Here is an 18784-nt window from a genome sequence, read left to right as displayed (position 1 = left end):
TTCTGTTTGTTCCATCGTCACTTACCTGCGATTTGCAATCTTCGGTCACTCACCTTCCCTTAAATCGGATTTTTCGTGCGAAAATGTCACGGCATAATAATTTCCGGTTATGATTGATTGAAAATATGCCTTCACTTGTCGCACAAATGTCAATGTCCACGGCAATAAAACGCCACATTTTTCCAAATCTTTTATTTCACACAGTTATTTATCAAATATATTTTAGCTCGACTTAATCACAGCAAATGCTTTTAATACATGTAGCACACCTATGTACACATATCAATACATTATGCGTTGCAGAATTTGGAGTTTCCTTAAGACACAAATTGGCATTGGATGATTTTGTCTACTGAGGTAAGTCTAGAAATGTACGTCATGAGTTTCGCTATTCAACTAAATAAATAAAACTATACATGGTTTGATCACTGGAGGCGAACCCTAAACCTGCTTTGATCTTTAAAAGTGTGGATCTGGGCATGTTGCATTATCACAAAAGTTTGAACAAATAAATAAATGAATCACTCGAGTCTTTGCACCCAGTGCCCAAATCCGCGCCGTCGCTCTTAAAGATATGACTTAGATATCACATAGGAAGATACAAGAATGGAGAAGTCGCCACTATTCTAGACACCGATTAACAAAATTCAATTAACTAAAATTAATTACTTGTACTACTTAGTGTCAACGTAGGCACTTAATACTAGTTTCCTCCGGAAGCATGTGCGACGATTTGGTGACTTAATTACAACGCAACTGTCATTCACTCACGTTTATCTCGTGCTCTTCGCACGCCGAGGGATGCTCCGCAGTTCCGTGTAGCGTGCCCTTGAAGGCCTAGGCGCTTTCCTCGAGTCGGTCTGCTGCTGGTTCCGGCGTTTGTAGATACACACTCTAAAAAATCGGTAAATTATGGCTCGGACTTGACAAACTCGGTGATGCATGTGATTTTTGTAATTCGAGACCAGTAATTACGTTATTAAGTTGTTAACGGACAGACAGGGTGGGTTGATTGTGGGAGGAAAACAATTAGCGAAAAATTTGGCGCGTGATGTCGCTGACATCGGCATGTCTATCTCAAGGCCGTAATTAATTTAACTGTTAGTTAGCTTCATGCAAGACTACGTCTGTTATGTAATTTTATTTGTAACACACAGACACACGCAAAAAAGTGTTGTTACTGGACAAAGGAAAGGGACGGGATTGTTTTATTGTGTATTAATAATAAAATCGCTTTTATTAAATATTACAACTACATCAGTCTACTTCATGCGCAGCTTCTCGACAGTCAGTTAATTAAAATAACAAACAAAAATTGCACAAGTTACATGACGTTCTCTATATTTGGTCTGTCCTACCCTACTAAGTAAATTTCATTATATAACGAGGAACTCTGCTTAATACTTTGCAATATCAAAACTAGAATAAATAAAATCTAGACTTTGTACCCTGAGTCTCTTAACCACTGGTACGAGTACAAACAACAATCACAATAACATCACGAGATTTCACGAAAACCAAATAATCCTGCAACAGAAGACGAAATTAGGCCTGGCTCCCCCCACGGCTTCAACGACCCTACCTCACCCTATGAATCCTGCCGTTAGCGATATCATTAACGCTATCAAGACGGCCGAAATTTGGCTAAAACTCGACGCAGATTGCACGTCTTGCGACGCCTCAAAGACCGGTTTTGGTGACGGTGGTGGCGGGTCCTCCACAGTCAGGTTCCCCGAGTATCGGTACAACAAATCCATGATGATCCCGTTCGTCCAACCGAACCCTAGCTGCGTCTCGTACTCGCCGCCCCCGCCGTGGCCCCCAGGCACCGTCGCGTCGTACTACAACCACAAATTAACTGCTCAAACGAATTTTAATTTTATTTTTTACTGGAAAAATATAAGGTTAGTCGCACTGACGAATGTCACTGTCATTGCCAAAACGATTGAAACGTTAACTGCGATGCAAAACGACTGAAAATTTGTGACAATTGCGCGAAAGAGGCTAAAAATCTCACAATTTGAAGTCAGCATAAGTGAGTTATCAACCTTTAAAATCACAATTCAGACTTTCAGCTCGAAGAGATAGAAGACATAGTCAGACAATATGGCTAGAATCTTTGGACTTTTTAGGTTATTGAAATACTCGAAGAGTTTGAAAAATCCTCCACTGGAAGTGATCGTGGGAGTTACAGGGAGTATATAAATACTTAGATAACTGAGCTTTTCAGTTCTGACAGTTATATCAGAAAATAATGGGGAGGTAGTTGTTTTATGACTTTTTGTGTCAATAAGTTGTTTTCGCGCAAAGTAGTTTTTTTACAATTGGATGTTGTTCCAAAGTAAAAAATATAAGGAAACGAACTAAAAAGAAAATAGAGAGCAAACAATAGTGATGACTGACTGAAGAAATACAATACAGTAGAAATGGACTACCTATCTTAGGCGAAGTGTCAGAGTATGGATACTTCAAAAAATACCTAATGAAGTAATCAGAACTCAATTGGACTTGAGAGACGGGTTATAGAAAGGATTGGATGTGCTTGTTATGAGGACGACTGATAGATGGGCAAATATATGGACGTTGTTCCCTGATGAAGATTCAATAGCTGTATTTTTTGGTAACAAACCTTTTCAAACATGGCGTCGGTCTCTTTGAACGCTTTGTAGTTGGAGCGCACCCACTTTTCGGCGATTTCAAAGGCTAGTCTTTGTGCAACAACATCTCCCGTGTTGTTCAGGCCCACAATCATGATGTGTTGCAAGGGAGGCCAGGCATTGGGGTAGTCCCATTGTTCGCCGGTGTGTTCCACCGTGGTGGGGATACCACCAGGGTAGAGAATGTTTTTATTTTGCAAATACTTCAAGACCAGACGCACGATTTTCCCTTTGTCCGTTTGGTTGTAACACCCGGTCCACAGTGGCGCAATATTAGTCGGGTAAAAATAATCGCGTTTCACTGAATTTGACAAGTCATAGTCTAGCCAGGCACCGACTTCTTCGTGCCATAAAACAGCAGTCACGGCCTCCATCCACTCTTTCGCAATGTTGTTGTAATACTGGACTTTGGCCAAATTGCCGAGGAGGGTATTAAATTCAGATAAGAGAACCGCGTTCCAGTAGATCATTGCGTTCAAGTCAACTGGGACTATAGACCGGATTTTGGTATTGGTCAAATTACCTGGAAACAAAGTTGCAAAACCAACGCTAAATCGAAGCGGACGCACCTTTATTAGTCGCGTTTTTAATAAACCAACGGCTTGAAAAATCCCAACCGGATTCGGCCGCTGCTTTCAATTCGGCGTAAAAACTCTCCTTCTTGTCGTTGTCGTCGAAAATGGCAGCGCCTTCGACGTCTTCGGAGTAGGACTCGGGGCGAGGCCCTTTCGAGCGGTCGCCGTACGTCGCGAGGGTGTAGTTCTTGCCGTCGAGGGTCACAGTTTTGTTGTGTTTGGTGATCCAGTACTCGAACTCTTTCTCCATTGTTGCGATGTTGTCCCTAACGAAGTGAGTGTCGTTCGTGAAGTCAACATACAGCTTGATCATTGGCACCATTAGCGGAGGCTGAGATCTTTGCATGTAGTAGATGCGTCCCCCGTTGGGGATATGTCCGTATTTGTCGACGATGTAGAGGAAATTTTCGAGCATTCCTTTGACCGTCCCGTACATTTCCGACAAGAGGAGTCCTTGCACGATCCAGTAGGAGTCCCAGTAGTAGAACTCGCGGAAGCGCCCTCCGGGTACTATCACGGGGTGCGGGACCCAAATAATACTGTAGAGTGATTGGTTCAGTTCGACTTCCTTCTTCATTTTCCGGCCCAAGTCCTTCCAGACCAGATTCAGCGAAAGCGCCCATTGCTTGAACTCGTCGTCTTGAATCCCGTCAATGTATTTCGGATGTTTGACCCAATCTTCGGGATCCCACTCTTCGAACTCTTGTCCCGCCGGCTCGAAGTTCTCGTTGACGAAAGCTCGCGTCGCGTTTTTGGACGGCTTATTGTTGTTTATCACCATGAACTCATTGAATTTGATCAGAGTGATGTTTGGTTCGAAGCGCATCTTCATGTCGACGAAGGTTTTGGAGTCCTCGTAGATGCGTTCCATTTGAATTGTGTGAAGTAAAGGGCCGTAGCAGTAGATATCGCTGCAAAATTGCAATTTTGAAAAACCACTCCGGTTTTGACTTGCATTGTGCCCAATTTCGTTCTACTATGCAAGATTGTAAGGGAAATGACAAGGTCTACGTTCAAGGAGAGATCAGTGCGGAAGGGCAGTTGCAAGGTGAGACTTACCTGTTGCAAGGTGGGGATAGAGTATCATCACAGATGCAACTAAGGGCCAGGCTGAGCACAAACGCACAACACACTAATTTGTTCATGTCTGTTATTTCAAGTTTCAATTTCACACAAATCACTCTTACTTTCTTGAATATCTTGACGGTAATTTATTCTTCAATGCAGCTGTTGGCTCTTCGGGATCATTCCTGCGAATAGAAAATATGTCTTTGCCAACCACCAATTTTACGACATCTCGCGATGACTTAAACATACAACCGCAACATGCGTGAACAACCGACGAACTCACTCAAATGTTCGACTGCTCAGCAGGTGATGCTTATACAAGCATGACGTGCATGTACGTCAGCGACGTGCCCCCACATTCTTGGCGCTGATTCGTCCAAAAACACACACCTACCGGAATCACGTGCTCGGACAATCACCAAATTTGCAATAATTCATCTGATCAAATTGACTTAAGTCACTTGAAATTTGGAACTTTGGCGAAAATGCAAGTCAGGTTGCAACCGAGATACAGGTACATAATCCAAGGACGCGTGACGTCCAAAAGTTACGTCACAAATACAAGAAATACGTCATTCTTAGAAAATTCGATGCCGGAGATGCGCCGCTAAAAATACAAATTACTCAACCGCCTTCTCAGAGCCATGATTTTGCACTTCTGCATCCACTACACTCATTGCAAGGAAAAGCGCACACCCGAAAACACAAAGTATGGATTTTGAATGTAATTCCTGTTATTAGTTCACAAAAATAATCAATGTGTAAACACAACACTCAACCTTTGAGTACACCGACATTTAACGACTCGAATTCTTTAAAAATAATAAATAAACAACGTTTTCTCAAATGTTTGTTTTTTACTTTTGGTTAATTGTAGTTTTACGTACTAATTAAATTTGTTTTTGATACTAAAACACTTATTTTTGTCAGGGTGGAAGTTGTGAAAAAAGTCGTTGAATTGGACTAACATTGCTTCTTTCGTGCGCTTAAACTAACTTTTAAAATAAAATTGTAAAAGGACAGAAAATTTGGGCACACATATGACACTGCTTTCTCAGCTTTTTAGCACGTTGTCAATTCAAAAGATTCAATTTCTTTCTTTTTATTAATAATTATTCTTCATGACTTTTTCCCTTCTAGGTACTTTATTTTGAGTAAAAATTACACGCTAGGTAAATATTATAGACGCTGTAAAACGGAAGTATGTACTAATAAAGATTAATGATATTTAAGGAAAAAATATATTAATACAAATCCCTTTCTCTAATAATAAATACTTATTAATTAATAAATAAGCGATCAGTAATAAATTCGATTTTGATCAGAAAAAAATAATAAATGATCAGTATTTAATTCATTTTTGCACAGTAAAAAATTTAAACCAGGCACGGTATTTTATTAAAATTTGCCCAGTAAAAAATCGTATATGCACAGTAGAATTCTACACTCTCTAGTTTTGAGATGTTATTATTTACTGTGCATTTATTATTTTTACTTTGCATCTATCATTTTTACTGTGCATTTATTATTTTTACTTTGCATCTATCATTTTTACTGTGCATTTATTATTTTTACTGTGCATTTATTGTTTTTACTGTGCATTTATTATTTTTACTTTACATTTATTATTTTTTCTGTGCATTTATTATTCTCACTGATCAAAAATACTTGTCGTTTGAATAAAATACTCTGCATTTAATTTGTACCCTTTAAAAATTGTTTTTGGTCCATGTATAGCATATCAAATATTTAGCTTAGCAAGTCGGTGTTAAATAGGTATAGTATTTTATAAGTAGTATAATAATCTTTCGTTAGCAAATCTTATTTAAAACTACCACTTAGCATTTAGATTATTTTACCTAGCATTTTATTAGTGTCCTTTTTATATACATACAACAAACATGTTTTAAAAATGATTTGCACCCTTCCAAGAGCACAAAACTATAAAAATTATGCACAGTGCGTGCGGGTTTGGGGGTCCCGCTGAGAATTTGAATAAATTCACAGAATCGTTTGAAAACAATTCGTCGTCGCCTTGAGGCTTTGATAAAGTGCAGCTACAAAGGCGCTGATAGGAATCTGAAGGTAAGTGCGTGAGGAGGTGCAGAATCGAAAAAGTTTCGGAATATCCCAAGGTTTGTATTTCTTCCTCTAATTAATAAAATATCAGCTAGTGGAACGCCTTGACTGAAAGGGGGTCAAAATAGAGTTCCCCCAAAAATGTGTAAGTTTGCAAAATGTAACGTGTCACTAAACTCGCTTCACATTTTCAAGGATTCGATGTATTGTAAAGAGAAGGTCAACAATAATGTTTATATGAACTAATCAGAACAAACAGAAAAAGTTGTGTGAAAAAAACAATATTTGAAGTTATTTAGCTTGACAAATATAGTTATTGTTAGGTAAAAATTCATGGAGAGTGCACGTGATTGGAAACAATGTCTTTTCGAGCGTTTAATTAAATAAATTATAACGTTGACGAAAAAATCAGGTCGGCTCAAATTTTTGCGTGAGCGAAATTAGTGTAATTAATCGAACTTGGAACAATTTCGAAAAATTAAGGCACTCTGCAACCAGTTTGATGCGGTTTGTGAACTGGTTCGAGTGACATTTAACCGACATTTCTGTTGGAAAAGCGAAATTCCTTCCTGATGCAACAACACTTTTCCGAAACAAATTAAAACCATCCGCAAAATAAACCATAAAAATGCCAAACTTACGTTTTATCACAATCACTAATAACTACAAAGTAATAAGTTGAAACAATAGCAAGGTCTCACTATAAAAGACATATCGTACAAATTGTAAATTAGCGATAAAGTGAAAATTTTATTTTTCGCGAAACCGAAGGTAATCGATAGATAAGCAAAAGTCCGCTCCGTTCAAAATAATATAAGTTCAAGTGCGCGAAAACACTCAATTATGGAAAATTACAATAATTACTTAATTCCTTCAATAACCTCCAACGCCCTTCACAGAGTCTTTCACTCCGGAAAATTCGGGACGCCACTTAGGTATGCACTTGGCGTGCTAGGGGGTCAAGTCTGGTGAACTTGGAGGTCACCCCATCGTCCCGAATCAGTCAAACTTCCTGTATGCAAAAGCAGCGACCACGTGCCACCAACTTTTCAATGAACATTGTACGAAATTGGATTGGCGCGATATTTCGGGAGTTATTTCCGACATCTACGTAAATACCAATTTAATTTCGTAAAAAATTGACACAAATGCCCACCTGTCCCAAATTTGGCACCGACTCGGGCCCCAATTAATTCAAATTCACGTGGCACGTGTCGTGTTTTTGCAAAAATAATTAAACTGCACGTGCGTCATGTAACTCTTTTTTGCCGCATTTTAGCCAGTCACTCCAATGCGGATATATTTTCGAAAATCCGGGTGAATCAGCTAATTTTGCAAAATAAAAATTTATTGCCGTAATTAATTTGATTGCTTCGTAGTAATTATGACTGTGATTGATTTTGAAAAGTTTGCATCTGTCAGTGTGTGAGATTGTTCTTGACCTTATGCTTGTTTATTTACACTAATAATAGGCTGAAACCTGAGCTTCCGGTCGAAAAAATTGAAATCTTCCTTATTTATTTATACTGTGTTTACTTGTAATTGTCAACCGCAAATCATTGGGGACATTATTGAAAAAAGCTGACTCACAATGCCGGGAATAAAACATTTGAAGTAATTATTCGCCGACGACCGCAGAAATTTTGCGCAATCCTATGATTACGACAAAAATTGGGCCAAAAACTCTGTTTGTTATTAAACGAAATTTAAACACCTGCTATCTGGAATTACTAATTAGCATAAAATTACAACTTGTGATAAACTAATCAAGGGTTGTCGATCAGTGGACTTTGCCCAATCTCGGTAATTCCACAATACAAAGGTATCAGACAAGCCAAGGTCTGCGACATTTGGGACAGAATTAATTAATGTGATTAAAAAATGGACCAGGTAAAAACGTGGCGGAAATCATCACGTCACCCAAAATGAAAACAACAGCCCATAAAAATAATTTCATAAATTTGTTAGTTGTAAATTTAATTCGCTTAATTTCCTGTTCCACCCGGCTTAGTTCACTTTCGAATCAGATACTCATTTATTGTACAAGATTCGGTGAACAAACGTCGAAAAATACACAAAAATTGGCATTTTAATCGCTTTAGTTTATTTTTGCATGGAAAATAAATCAAAATAAAAAATCGAAAATCATTTAATTTTTGCATAATCTTTGTTTTTTTGAGTGTTTAGCAGTTTTAACACATTTTCCAGTCAGAAAATAAACAAACCAAACTAAAGCATTAACAAAATTAACAAAAGGCCGAAATAAATATTGTCATTTTTGCAATTACCAAATTGTTAGAAACTGATATTAATGTTATCCTATTTCAGTTAATTTTGTAATCTTATGAAAACACGCTTCATAATCACAAAAATTTAATACCACTGATGATACTTTAACTGTTTCAGTCAAAATAGACAAGAATATAGTGGTAACTTTGCAATAATTCGCACAGAGCTGAAAATTGGTACGGGTCCTAGCTAGGTACACTATTAGAAATAAAATTTCAAAAATTCTCACCGATCCAACGTGTGCTAAAAATATTTAATGTGAAAGGTAAGAAGTATCATTTTTTGCATTTTTCTCGTAAACGGCAAGTCTTATCACGAAAATGGCCAAACAAAAATTGTAGATCATACAATTATCTATAAAAAAACCATCGAAAATACAAATGAAGGGCTTAGTGTAAGAAAATGATATGCCACACAATCTAGTAAAATATTAGATCAATGGTCAAAATGAGTTATCTACAGTTTCAGAATGAACAATACTGTAAGAAGCCACAACAAAAGTAATGTACTAAGTAAGTGAAGTTAATGTACTTAATTAATTAATTAAGTTCAATTTTAGTGATCTTGAGAAAACTATAGAAACGTATGCTACAAAATCCTTTCTTTCAAATGCAAAAGATTGGTTTATTTAAATGTTATGAAATAACACTGCACATTTATTCAGTGCAATAGTAGGATAAGTCCACCAATCGGTTTTTCCCTACAAGTCTACAAATTAATATTAAACGTAAAATAATATAAAAATTGATAAATTAAATCTGGCATTTCATTTTCCATACAATAATTTTATATTGTGATGATTCATATTAAACAAAATTATTAAAATAGTGCTTCGTTCCGACTCTTGGACTTAAGGCCGTTTCTATTTAAAAACAACAAGTAAAAAAAAATATACAATCTTTACGTCACTTTTAAAAGACTATTGTAAAAATTTCATTAATCTATGATCACTTCCTGATGGAGGAAGTAAGTATAAAACAATTAAAGATTTTTAAGGGTTGCTACCCCTAATCTCTCGTTCACTAGAACGCTGGCTTTAGTAGCTTTAATTGTATGTATATTTATTTACATCATTAAAAATAATCTATTTTTAAATTTATAACTTAGAGAGAATCTTTACAATTTTTATCACGAGCTCCCGGACTTATAAGTTATGCGGAAGTAAAGTTTTAGATAAAAAAAGAGGATAAAAGACAGTATTAACATTGGATAGACAAAACTTTAATGGGTTAAAAATTAAAGAACTTCTAATTACAAAAAAAACTTACGTCCAAACAAAATCAAAGAAATAAATCCTGTTTCACATCCCTTTTGCGTTTTATACTAACTTTTATCTATTTATTATTCAAACAAAATATTACAATGTTCTAACGATGCTGTTATACTTTAGTCTTTTAGTTATTACCAAAAAACCATGTCACTCCAACATAAAACAGATTTGCAAATTGTCGTCAAACTATTTTCAAAGTATTTTTAAAATAGTTCAACTTTCGGAACTATGAGAAACTGTCAACCTTTAAATTTTAAACAGTAACCACCCAAATTTATTGCGTTTTTAAATTCGCTTTTTGAAATTGAATAAAATATACCATAGTTGTTAGTAATTATCCGTTATAGTTTTTGACGTATGTCAATTTTATTGCAGCTATTTTATAATAAGTGAATAATTCTCTTAACCAAAGATTCGAAGGGTCTTTTAAAATTTTCAACTGTCAACTATCAAACTAGAAAGCTACTATGATTTTTTGAAAATGATGATTAAAAAATACTTTTAACACAGTTTTTTCAAATAGAATAACCCTGATTTCTTCAATGGCATCAAAATGACATCAATTTTTATCAAGACTTTTATCAACATTTTCTACATCTATCTTACAGTTTTAGAAATAATCGCAAAAAACTTAATTTTAACTCAATATTTTCATTTTTAACCAAGTAAACTTCGAAAAATACGATAAGTTGTGCCATTAATTAAAAGAAATGTTTAATTTGTCCACCATTTTCATTTAAAAAGTTCAAGATTCAATGGCTGACTGACTAAGGTACTTTACATAATTCACTAAGTTAAATAAACTATAATTAAATATTATTGTTTTACTGCTCATTCGATAATGAACCAGTTAAAAACTAAATAAAACATGAAGTTTGACAATTGTTGACCATTTTGCAAGGCCTACATGATTAACGATAAAAATTACAAAGTGAAATCCGTTTTTTGTGATTATTACAAAAACTGTAAGAGATAGGACGTGTTGATCGATATTCTTTCGATTGCCGTTAAGAAAATAGAATCGCTCCATTTGAAAAAACTGAGTTATAGCCGTTTTTTGATAACCATTTTGAAAAGATCATACCAGCCTTGAATTTTGACAGATGACAATTTTGAAAATTCCAAAAAGCTCTTCAAACCTTCGACTATCGAATCGAAAAAAAATTATTCACTTATTGTAAAAGGTTCAAGGGCTGTGATATTTTAAATAAACCCCTGTAAATATACAATTTTAAAAAAGTAATTAACATAATGTCAAAGACTATGACAGGTAAGTACCAACAACTTGAGTAAATTTTACTCAGTTAGAGAAGATGATTTCAAAAACACAATAAAAATGTGTGGTTACCATTTAAAATTTTAAAGTTGAAAATACTTTAGTTAAACTCAGAATACTCGATTTGAGTTATGTACAAAATTTCAAAGCCGTAGCTAAATTGAAAGTTAAAAATTTCTAATGTTGGCCCTAAAAGAATCACCCTGTATGCATCATCGAAAGATAAGCAAAAATGTGGGTTTAGGTATCTTATACTATTTATTGTGATTTAGTTTCATTATACAGAGTGATTTTTTTAAAACGATCCACGCAGGATACCTCAGGAAATAAACAAAAAAATATACAATCCCGATACAGGTCAATATTTATTTACAGGGGGGCACCTGTAAATAAAATATCAACCCCTTTAGTAATATAGAGACAATTCCTTCAAACTTACAAATGGCATTACTCCTTTTGTGGATAACTGATAACTTAAATGAAACGTTTTTTGACCAGAAATTTGTGTGAAAAACCACGTTAAAAACAATTTTTATGTACAATGTATGATCTACAATATTTGTGTACCTATTTTCATGATGTGATAACACTTAGCGTTTTCGAGAAAAATGCAAAAAACCGATACTTTTGCCTTGGCATTGAATAAATTTATTAACATACGTACTACACGTAGGATCGGTGTTTTTTTTAATATTTCAATTATAATAACAATCATAATACAAAATTTAGTGGTGCAATAAAATAGATAGTTTTTACACAAGTCACTAAAATTACATGCTAAAAAATCACCAAACTTGTAGAAACATTTTTTATTTTAATTTTTTTTAAAATAGTTCATTTTTAAAGATGTCCAGAGGTAGGTCTCGGAAATCATTAAACAGAACATTGTAAAAAGCAATAGTAAAAAATCTATAATAATAGTGTACCTACTTAAGATCTGTACCAATTTTCAGCTTCATGCAAATTACTTTTAAATTGGGACTATTGTTTGGTCGAAAAGGAGTTATTCCTACTTTTTTGAAATACAGGAATGTATAATAATTATTTCGCAATATCGTGAAAAAGAAGCCAAAAATTGTGAAAGAATTTAACAAATGTTCGATGTTATTCGTCAAAATAGTATTCTAAACAAAATGCTGTTTGTTTATTATACGGCAAATTTAACATCATAAATGTGCAATAAGTTGTAGTTTTATGTGGACAAAGAAAGTTCCAACGTCTTGAAAACGGTTTATTTACACGTGAAGTTTGGACTTTTAAACAAAAGGAGATTAATCCTTGTCAAACAGTGCAATGATAACAGGATTTACTACTTTTGAAAATCGTATGACGTTGTTTTGTACACCTTACGAAAACATAGATAAGAGAAAATGTAGCAAAACCAATCATCGATTTAAATAAGTGATAAATATTTGCAAAGTCGAAGAATTTCATCGACTTGTTAAATAAAATTCAAACAGTCATTTGCATAGTTTTGTTACACCAGGTGTGAACAATTCGAAAAATTCCAATCCTGCAAATAATTCGCATGAGATGTGTGCAAAATGACGCAATTGCCCCGGATAATAGAAAAATGAGAGCATTTCCCGTGTTGGTAAAAATTTCGTCGAAATTATCCTGTAAACAAGGTCATTTGCACTTTAGTTACTTCCTCAAGGACTGCGATTTGCACCAATGAACGATATTCCAGTTATTTAACAAAATTGCGTAATTACATCGATTTGTTGTGGTCAGTTTGTTGGATGTTTTAATGAAAAAAGCCAAAAAAACTAATTAAAGAGTACAGTCTGATGCAAAACAAAGGACGCGACCTCAAATCTCAGACGGGCCAGAATCGGTGCGAATTGTGACACTTCCCCCACACAAACTCACTCTCCTTCGTATAAGTAAATAAAATATTAGAAAATCATGTTGCACCAACCACAAAATTATTTGCGGTGTCAATACGAGGCAAAAATAGCCCGCAATAAAAACGAGCATTTTATGTCGCTAGTTATTACATTTGGACCCGAAAAGACATTCAAAATGTAATAAACAAAAGTCAGATCTTCCCCTGACATTTCTTGGAAATGCTTCTAACAAATTTTATTTTATTATTACTTATTAATTTAAAACTTCTGTACAGAATATCCGTTTTCCGAGGTCGGTTAAATTAGAGCAAAGTTGCGCATTTTTATTCTGAAAAATAATCTGAAAGAAAATTTTGTGTCAGTTTTAGTTTCTGAATTATTGAAAAAAAAAACGGAAAACAGTTCCTTTATTTATTTTTTCAAGCAGTAACCAAAGAACTAAACGTTTTTAACTACGACGTTCTTCGGGTACTTTTTTACAAAAAATCTAAATCTGTCATCGTATTTTCCAAGGCATTCTTGGTACCAAAGTTACAATACACTCAACTTTATTTTTTCTTATGAGAACCATATTCGCTTTTTATATTTTTAAAAAGTGTTTATGTTCCTGATTCTAACGATATATCACATGATATGATCGAATCTTACATACTGACCAAAATAGGGATAAAAACATTTTTGCGAAGAGTGCTTTGGAAAAAACGCCAGCAATTTTCTTTTAGACTAACTAGATTTTGGAAGTTTAATTGAATTTGGATCTAGAACGTTTACATTTCCGCTCAGCTTACTTAATTAAAAACTAACGACATGATAAGCTAGAAGTTTATTTTTCGCAAAACAAAATAAGACAAGTCTAGATTATAAAAATTGCTCGCATATTTCATTGAATTGTCAAAGTTGAATTTGTTAAACAAAAATTTTTACGTTTTTTTCCAAAGCACTCCTTAAAAATGCTTTTTTCTTATTTTAATCAGCATATAAGATTCGATCATATTAGGTGATACATCGTTGTAATCAGAAACAAAAAGCCTTTTCAAAAGTACAAATATCGAATATGGCGTTCATAAGAAAAACCAAAGTTCAGTGTTGTGACTCTGACATAAAGAACGCCCTGGAAAAGGCGATAACATATTTGGATTGATTTTAAAAAAGTGCTTGAAGAAAATCCTACTTAAAAATGTCTAGTTCTTTTGGTTTTCGTTTAAAAAATAATAACAAAAATACAAATTTTCGATTTTCCTCAATAATTCAAGAACTAAAAATGACACATCAAATTTTCTTTCAGATAATTGTTCAGCATAAAAATGCACAGATTGAAAACTGTGATCCCCATGGTGGAGCTCGAAAAACAAACACCCTGTATAAGTATTTTAAAATCACAAAAATGCGACTGTATAATGAAATTTCGTCAAAAATAACACAATTTTGAGAAAACAAAACAAAAATTCACTAAGGCCTTAACTAGCAATTGTCGGTTCACCATTTTTTAAAACATCTCACAAGCTCGCTTTCAAAGAAGTCAAATAAATCGCTATACAAAATAACAAATAACATTTGCTGTCAAGGTATAACAATAATACTTTGAGATAATAACGCAAAGTTTTCGATAAACGAAGCTATAGCTAAAAGTCAACTAAACAAAACAATTTCAGTGCAAAAATTGGTCAAAATCAAGGGCGAATCCAATATTAATTTTAATTTTAATTTTTTAATAATATAAAAGCCTAATTAACAAATGTTTTTTTTAATAATCAAATTTTTTTAATGCACATTTATAAATAAATTAATGAGGAAAGTAAAGTATAAGGAAAGTATAAGAATTATCACCAAAAAAAAATACAATTTTCTGGCAACGTTTCGATTCTAATTGAATATTCTTCAACCCGATCATAAAAAACAATTGCCGGCCTGAAGAAGATTAAATTAAAATCAAAACGTTGCCAGAAGATTGTATTCTTTTGAGTGATAATCCAAAAAACACGAAATACCTTTCCTTATAATGAAAATAAATTATTGTCCCCTAATACAATATTACAGGAAGATACTCCAAAACTAAAATAAGAAAGTTCTTTTTACGTCCACAAATTTTTATTACTTAACTGTATGTAAATTAATATTGCCTGTTATATTTTATGTAGTAGTTTTTTTAATTATTAAAAAGACGTGTTTTTGTCAATGAGAACTAATTATTACCATAAACAACTACGTATATCAAAAAATGCACAAAATATAGGGTGTTTTATACAAAAAAAAAATATAAATTTGGATTGTACAAAAATTAAAAAAAAATTTTTACATACCAACATTAAAAGTTTCATTCAATAGTGTCACTATTATAAGAATTTTTAGAAAGCCCCCCCCCAAAATTAATTTCTGAATCCGCCCCTGGTCAAAATCAAACCGAAAAATTTCGAAACTGAGTCGGAAATTGAATTTTATTATTCGAGCGTTTAGAAAATTTTTTCTGAATCGCCAAATTGTTTACCGGCTATATTCAAGCGCTGAAACATGTTTTTGAGCTAAAAACTAATTAAATAACTGAACCAAAATAAATGTGACACGGCAAAAGCAATAAAAAAAAGTTAGCCGCTTGTGATTAGTGGTTTTTGAATTAATTATTTGTTTTATTCGCCCATTATATAATTAAAGTGGGAAAACCCCAGCCAAAGCCGCTTTGAAGTCGAATAAGGTGAGATAAAATTTAAAATCAAAAACAAGTCGTTCATTAGCTAACGAGTGAACGTTGTTAGGGTTTCCACGCCATGAACTAAATTATATTCCCAGAAAATTTTCTGTTATTAACGTGACGTCAATAATTCGATTTAATTTACGACATCAGAGATTTGCAACTCTCCAAACCAAACCAAAATCGTGACGTTTTTTTGTTTACAACCACAAATTGCACCCATGATTTATTTATAATAATAACCGCTCCTTTCTGGCAAACGTCCAACTTTCACAAATCACAAATTAATGAAATATAACTAAATTACGGGACCCTGGCCCTGACAAAGCTTCAATTCCATTTTTATGGTCAATGTCAATGATTATCAAAAGTTTAATTGTTGCGCCATCTCTTTACGCTAGCGTGGAACTAAAGTTATGCAACACATTATATATTTGCGCCAAGGTGCAAATTTACAATAAATTGCATCATCTGGGGGTCTGGGGTAATGACCGAATTGACAGTTACAACTACCACCCTTACAGAACGAAAACCCACAGCAACTTGATTGACCAGACGAGTGGGCGTGTTGGGGTCATTCGCACAAATTTATCATAAAATAATCATTACTTTACTTGAGGTAATGACATGATTGCGAAAAATAATTGTTTTTTCCTCGGTCCTGAAGCTTAAACGAGATAATTGACGCATCCGTGGCTCGCAGGGGTGCATGTGCGTCATCACGTACGGTTCTGAGCGCAATATTGCGCCGGATTTTGTAATGCAGCAATTTCCTACCTTGTCGCTAAATTTGCGGGTCCACACTCACCAACACGATTTTTTTCAGTGGAACGGCTTACGCAAAGTGGTCCATTATATGGCATTTTGTTTACTTCCAACAGCCATTCTTACACGTGCTGACCACACACCTTTACCTTTAAACCTGCACGTCTTGCTTTACTTTTATAAACAACGCGTGTTTGGATTAGTTGGTGGAGGGCGAAATATTCCATTCAAAAATATTTTTCAACTGGGAGCCTTCATTTTTACTGATTTTGTGCAATATTGTCGTTGTCTTTGTTACAAAAATTACATTTTGCTGGTATTTTTACAGTGACAGGTGCCGAACGCCCTGCCTTGGGAGAGGTAATTTACCTCCAAATCACAGTTTATATTGAAAATGTCACAAGGAGATGAATTACGAAACAAAACCTAAATTCGTCTCCTCTTGCCGTTGCCAAATAATTCCGAAGCTGACACATGCGGCAAAGCAGCGATTAAAATAATAAATTTGGGGAAGCTGAACGAATTTCCCTTTGATAATGAATAAGTATTAAGTCAAGTGCATGGTTAACGAGTGTAATAAATCAAGGCTAGTCCAGTAATTGAATTAGTAATCTCCACTTTCAGATTTTTGCCTTCGAACAAAGAGATGCAAACTGAGTGACGTTGGCGCACGTGTGCGCTAATTTTTTCCCGAATTTTGATTTATGGGGGTTATGTAAACGGAGTCAGGTGACGGAAAAATTGCACATGTTGTAGACTAGCCCAGCTAGGGTGTAGTAAGTAAATAGAAAATGACTTACCAGTACGCGCCTCGCTTCAATTTTTCCAAAAATTTCGTTTTTGATCTCGTTATGTGCCCACGGACATGGTGGAATCTGTAGTGCGTGCACTGATTTTTTATAAATAGCCACATGAGGGGCGACGTTTAATACAGCAAATTACAGACCTGTCGGCTGTGTCAGTGATAAAACAATGAATTTTGGAGGGTACACTTGCACGAACACTTTTTCCAGCAGTGAGAGTTGGGTATGTTAAATTTAGCCGCGTTGCACACACAGGTCGGCCAACATGACGAACCGAATGCCAAATCTACTCCAGAAATTCGATTCATTTGGCAAAAAGTGGCCGATTTTCATTAATTACAGCGGTTTTTGCTTGCATCTTCTGCGGGAATTGTTCTGAGGCGGTTGGCAACACTGTTTCTAGAACTCTGCAATGCCTTAGGCGAATTCTAGAGCCCAGTTGGGGAAAACTGATCAAAATCGCGTGAGGTTGAATTAAAAACGAGTCGTGTGACACAACGTCACATCCACTACACTGAACCAGCGAAAATTTCGCTAAATTCCGCACTGATCGCTTTTTTGACTCGATTTGATCATTTTGGGGCGACTTAACCTCAAACTTTGCGACATGTGACATGTCACCTATCAGTGCTACAACCCTGGCGAAAGGGCAGAGGGTAAAGTGACCAACTCAGGCACGTTTCATTAAAAAAAATGAGTTATTCGGACGGAAAGTCCGTATTTGCTAAGACTACAAAGTATTCTAAGTTTTTCGGTTGCAACTTTGTCGTAAAATACGACTTGGAAACTGATTTTTTAAAACTTGGTCTTTTTATTTTTAATAACGAAGAGTTTAATAATTCCGAAATGGAAAAAGATAATCCTATAATAGTTTATACAATGTTCCCTTACTTTGTCACGTAGAATCTAATTAGTAATTATGCAAAATATATAGGTGTTCCATTTAAAAATGTATAAGTTTGGTTTACCACTCTGTATACAACAGCCTGTATATAATAAAACTATTTTGAGTTTGTGGAGTTTAAATGGATCCATCGTACTGTAAAAACAGTATGACAATATTTCAAATAGCAAAAAAGTTATAGACCAATTAGTCCGATTACACATTCCTAGATCACTCTGTAGGAACACTATTTATTTGTATTTTAACAAATTTGAAACAATAAAGATAAAATTAAAAACAAAACAAAGTGACGCTTCGTTTAAAAGGTAACTTGGTAACAAAAATAGAAAAACAAATTAATAAAAAATAGTCAAAATTGAAAATAACATAAAAAAATCAGAATTAGACAAGTAGGCGTTTTTTTGTAATTGATAAACTAATGCAAACTGAGGTAAAAAAATGTACTCTAATTAAATATTACTGTTCGAAACTTTATTATGTGATTCTTCAGCTTGATCAATTATGATAATCAGCGTTTTCCTATAAGTTCAAAAACCAATAAATGCTACTCTAATTATAAAAT

General features: G+C 34.4%; 1 protein-coding gene and 1 long non-coding RNA gene across 7 annotated transcripts; one reads left to right on the top strand and one right to left on the bottom strand.

Moving 5' to 3' along the window:
• Positions 1-177: 177 nt before the first annotated feature.
• Treh (Trehalase) lies at positions 178-17966 on the bottom strand. Of its 6 annotated transcripts, XM_008202514.3 has the most exons (7): positions 17462-17966; positions 17316-17404; positions 4292-4482; positions 3227-4143; positions 2630-3180; positions 1588-1841; positions 178-894 (listed from the first exon to the last, which is right to left on the bottom strand). In XM_008202514.3, the coding sequence occupies exons 3-7, from the start codon at positions 4375-4377 to the stop codon at positions 774-776; spliced, it is 1929 nt and encodes a 642-aa protein (XP_008200736.1). In that variant the 5' UTR covers positions 4378-4482; positions 17316-17404; positions 17462-17966; the 3' UTR covers positions 178-773. The 6 variants fall into 6 exon arrangements, with proteins under 6 accessions (XP_008200736.1, XP_064215537.1, XP_008200738.1 ...); XM_064359467.1 differs by having other exon boundaries at positions 17316-17966; XM_008202516.3 differs by lacking the exons at positions 17316-17404; positions 17462-17966 and adding an exon at positions 16528-16666.
• LOC135267267 (uncharacterized) lies at positions 16821-18331 on the top strand. Its single transcript, XR_010335667.1, has 2 exons — positions 16821-17088; positions 17140-18331. It is a non-coding gene; the product is annotated as an uncharacterized LOC135267267 (long non-coding RNA).
• The last annotated feature ends 453 nt before the right edge of the window (positions 18332-18784 follow it).

This window comes from Tribolium castaneum, chromosome 10, assembly GCF_031307605.1.
Source record: "Tribolium castaneum strain GA2 chromosome 10, icTriCast1.1, whole genome shotgun sequence".
NCBI lineage: Eukaryota > Metazoa > Arthropoda > Insecta > Coleoptera > Tenebrionidae > Tribolium > Tribolium castaneum.
The sequence above is the reverse complement of the archived record's forward strand: the minus strand, read 5'-3'. Positions and strand labels throughout refer to the sequence as shown.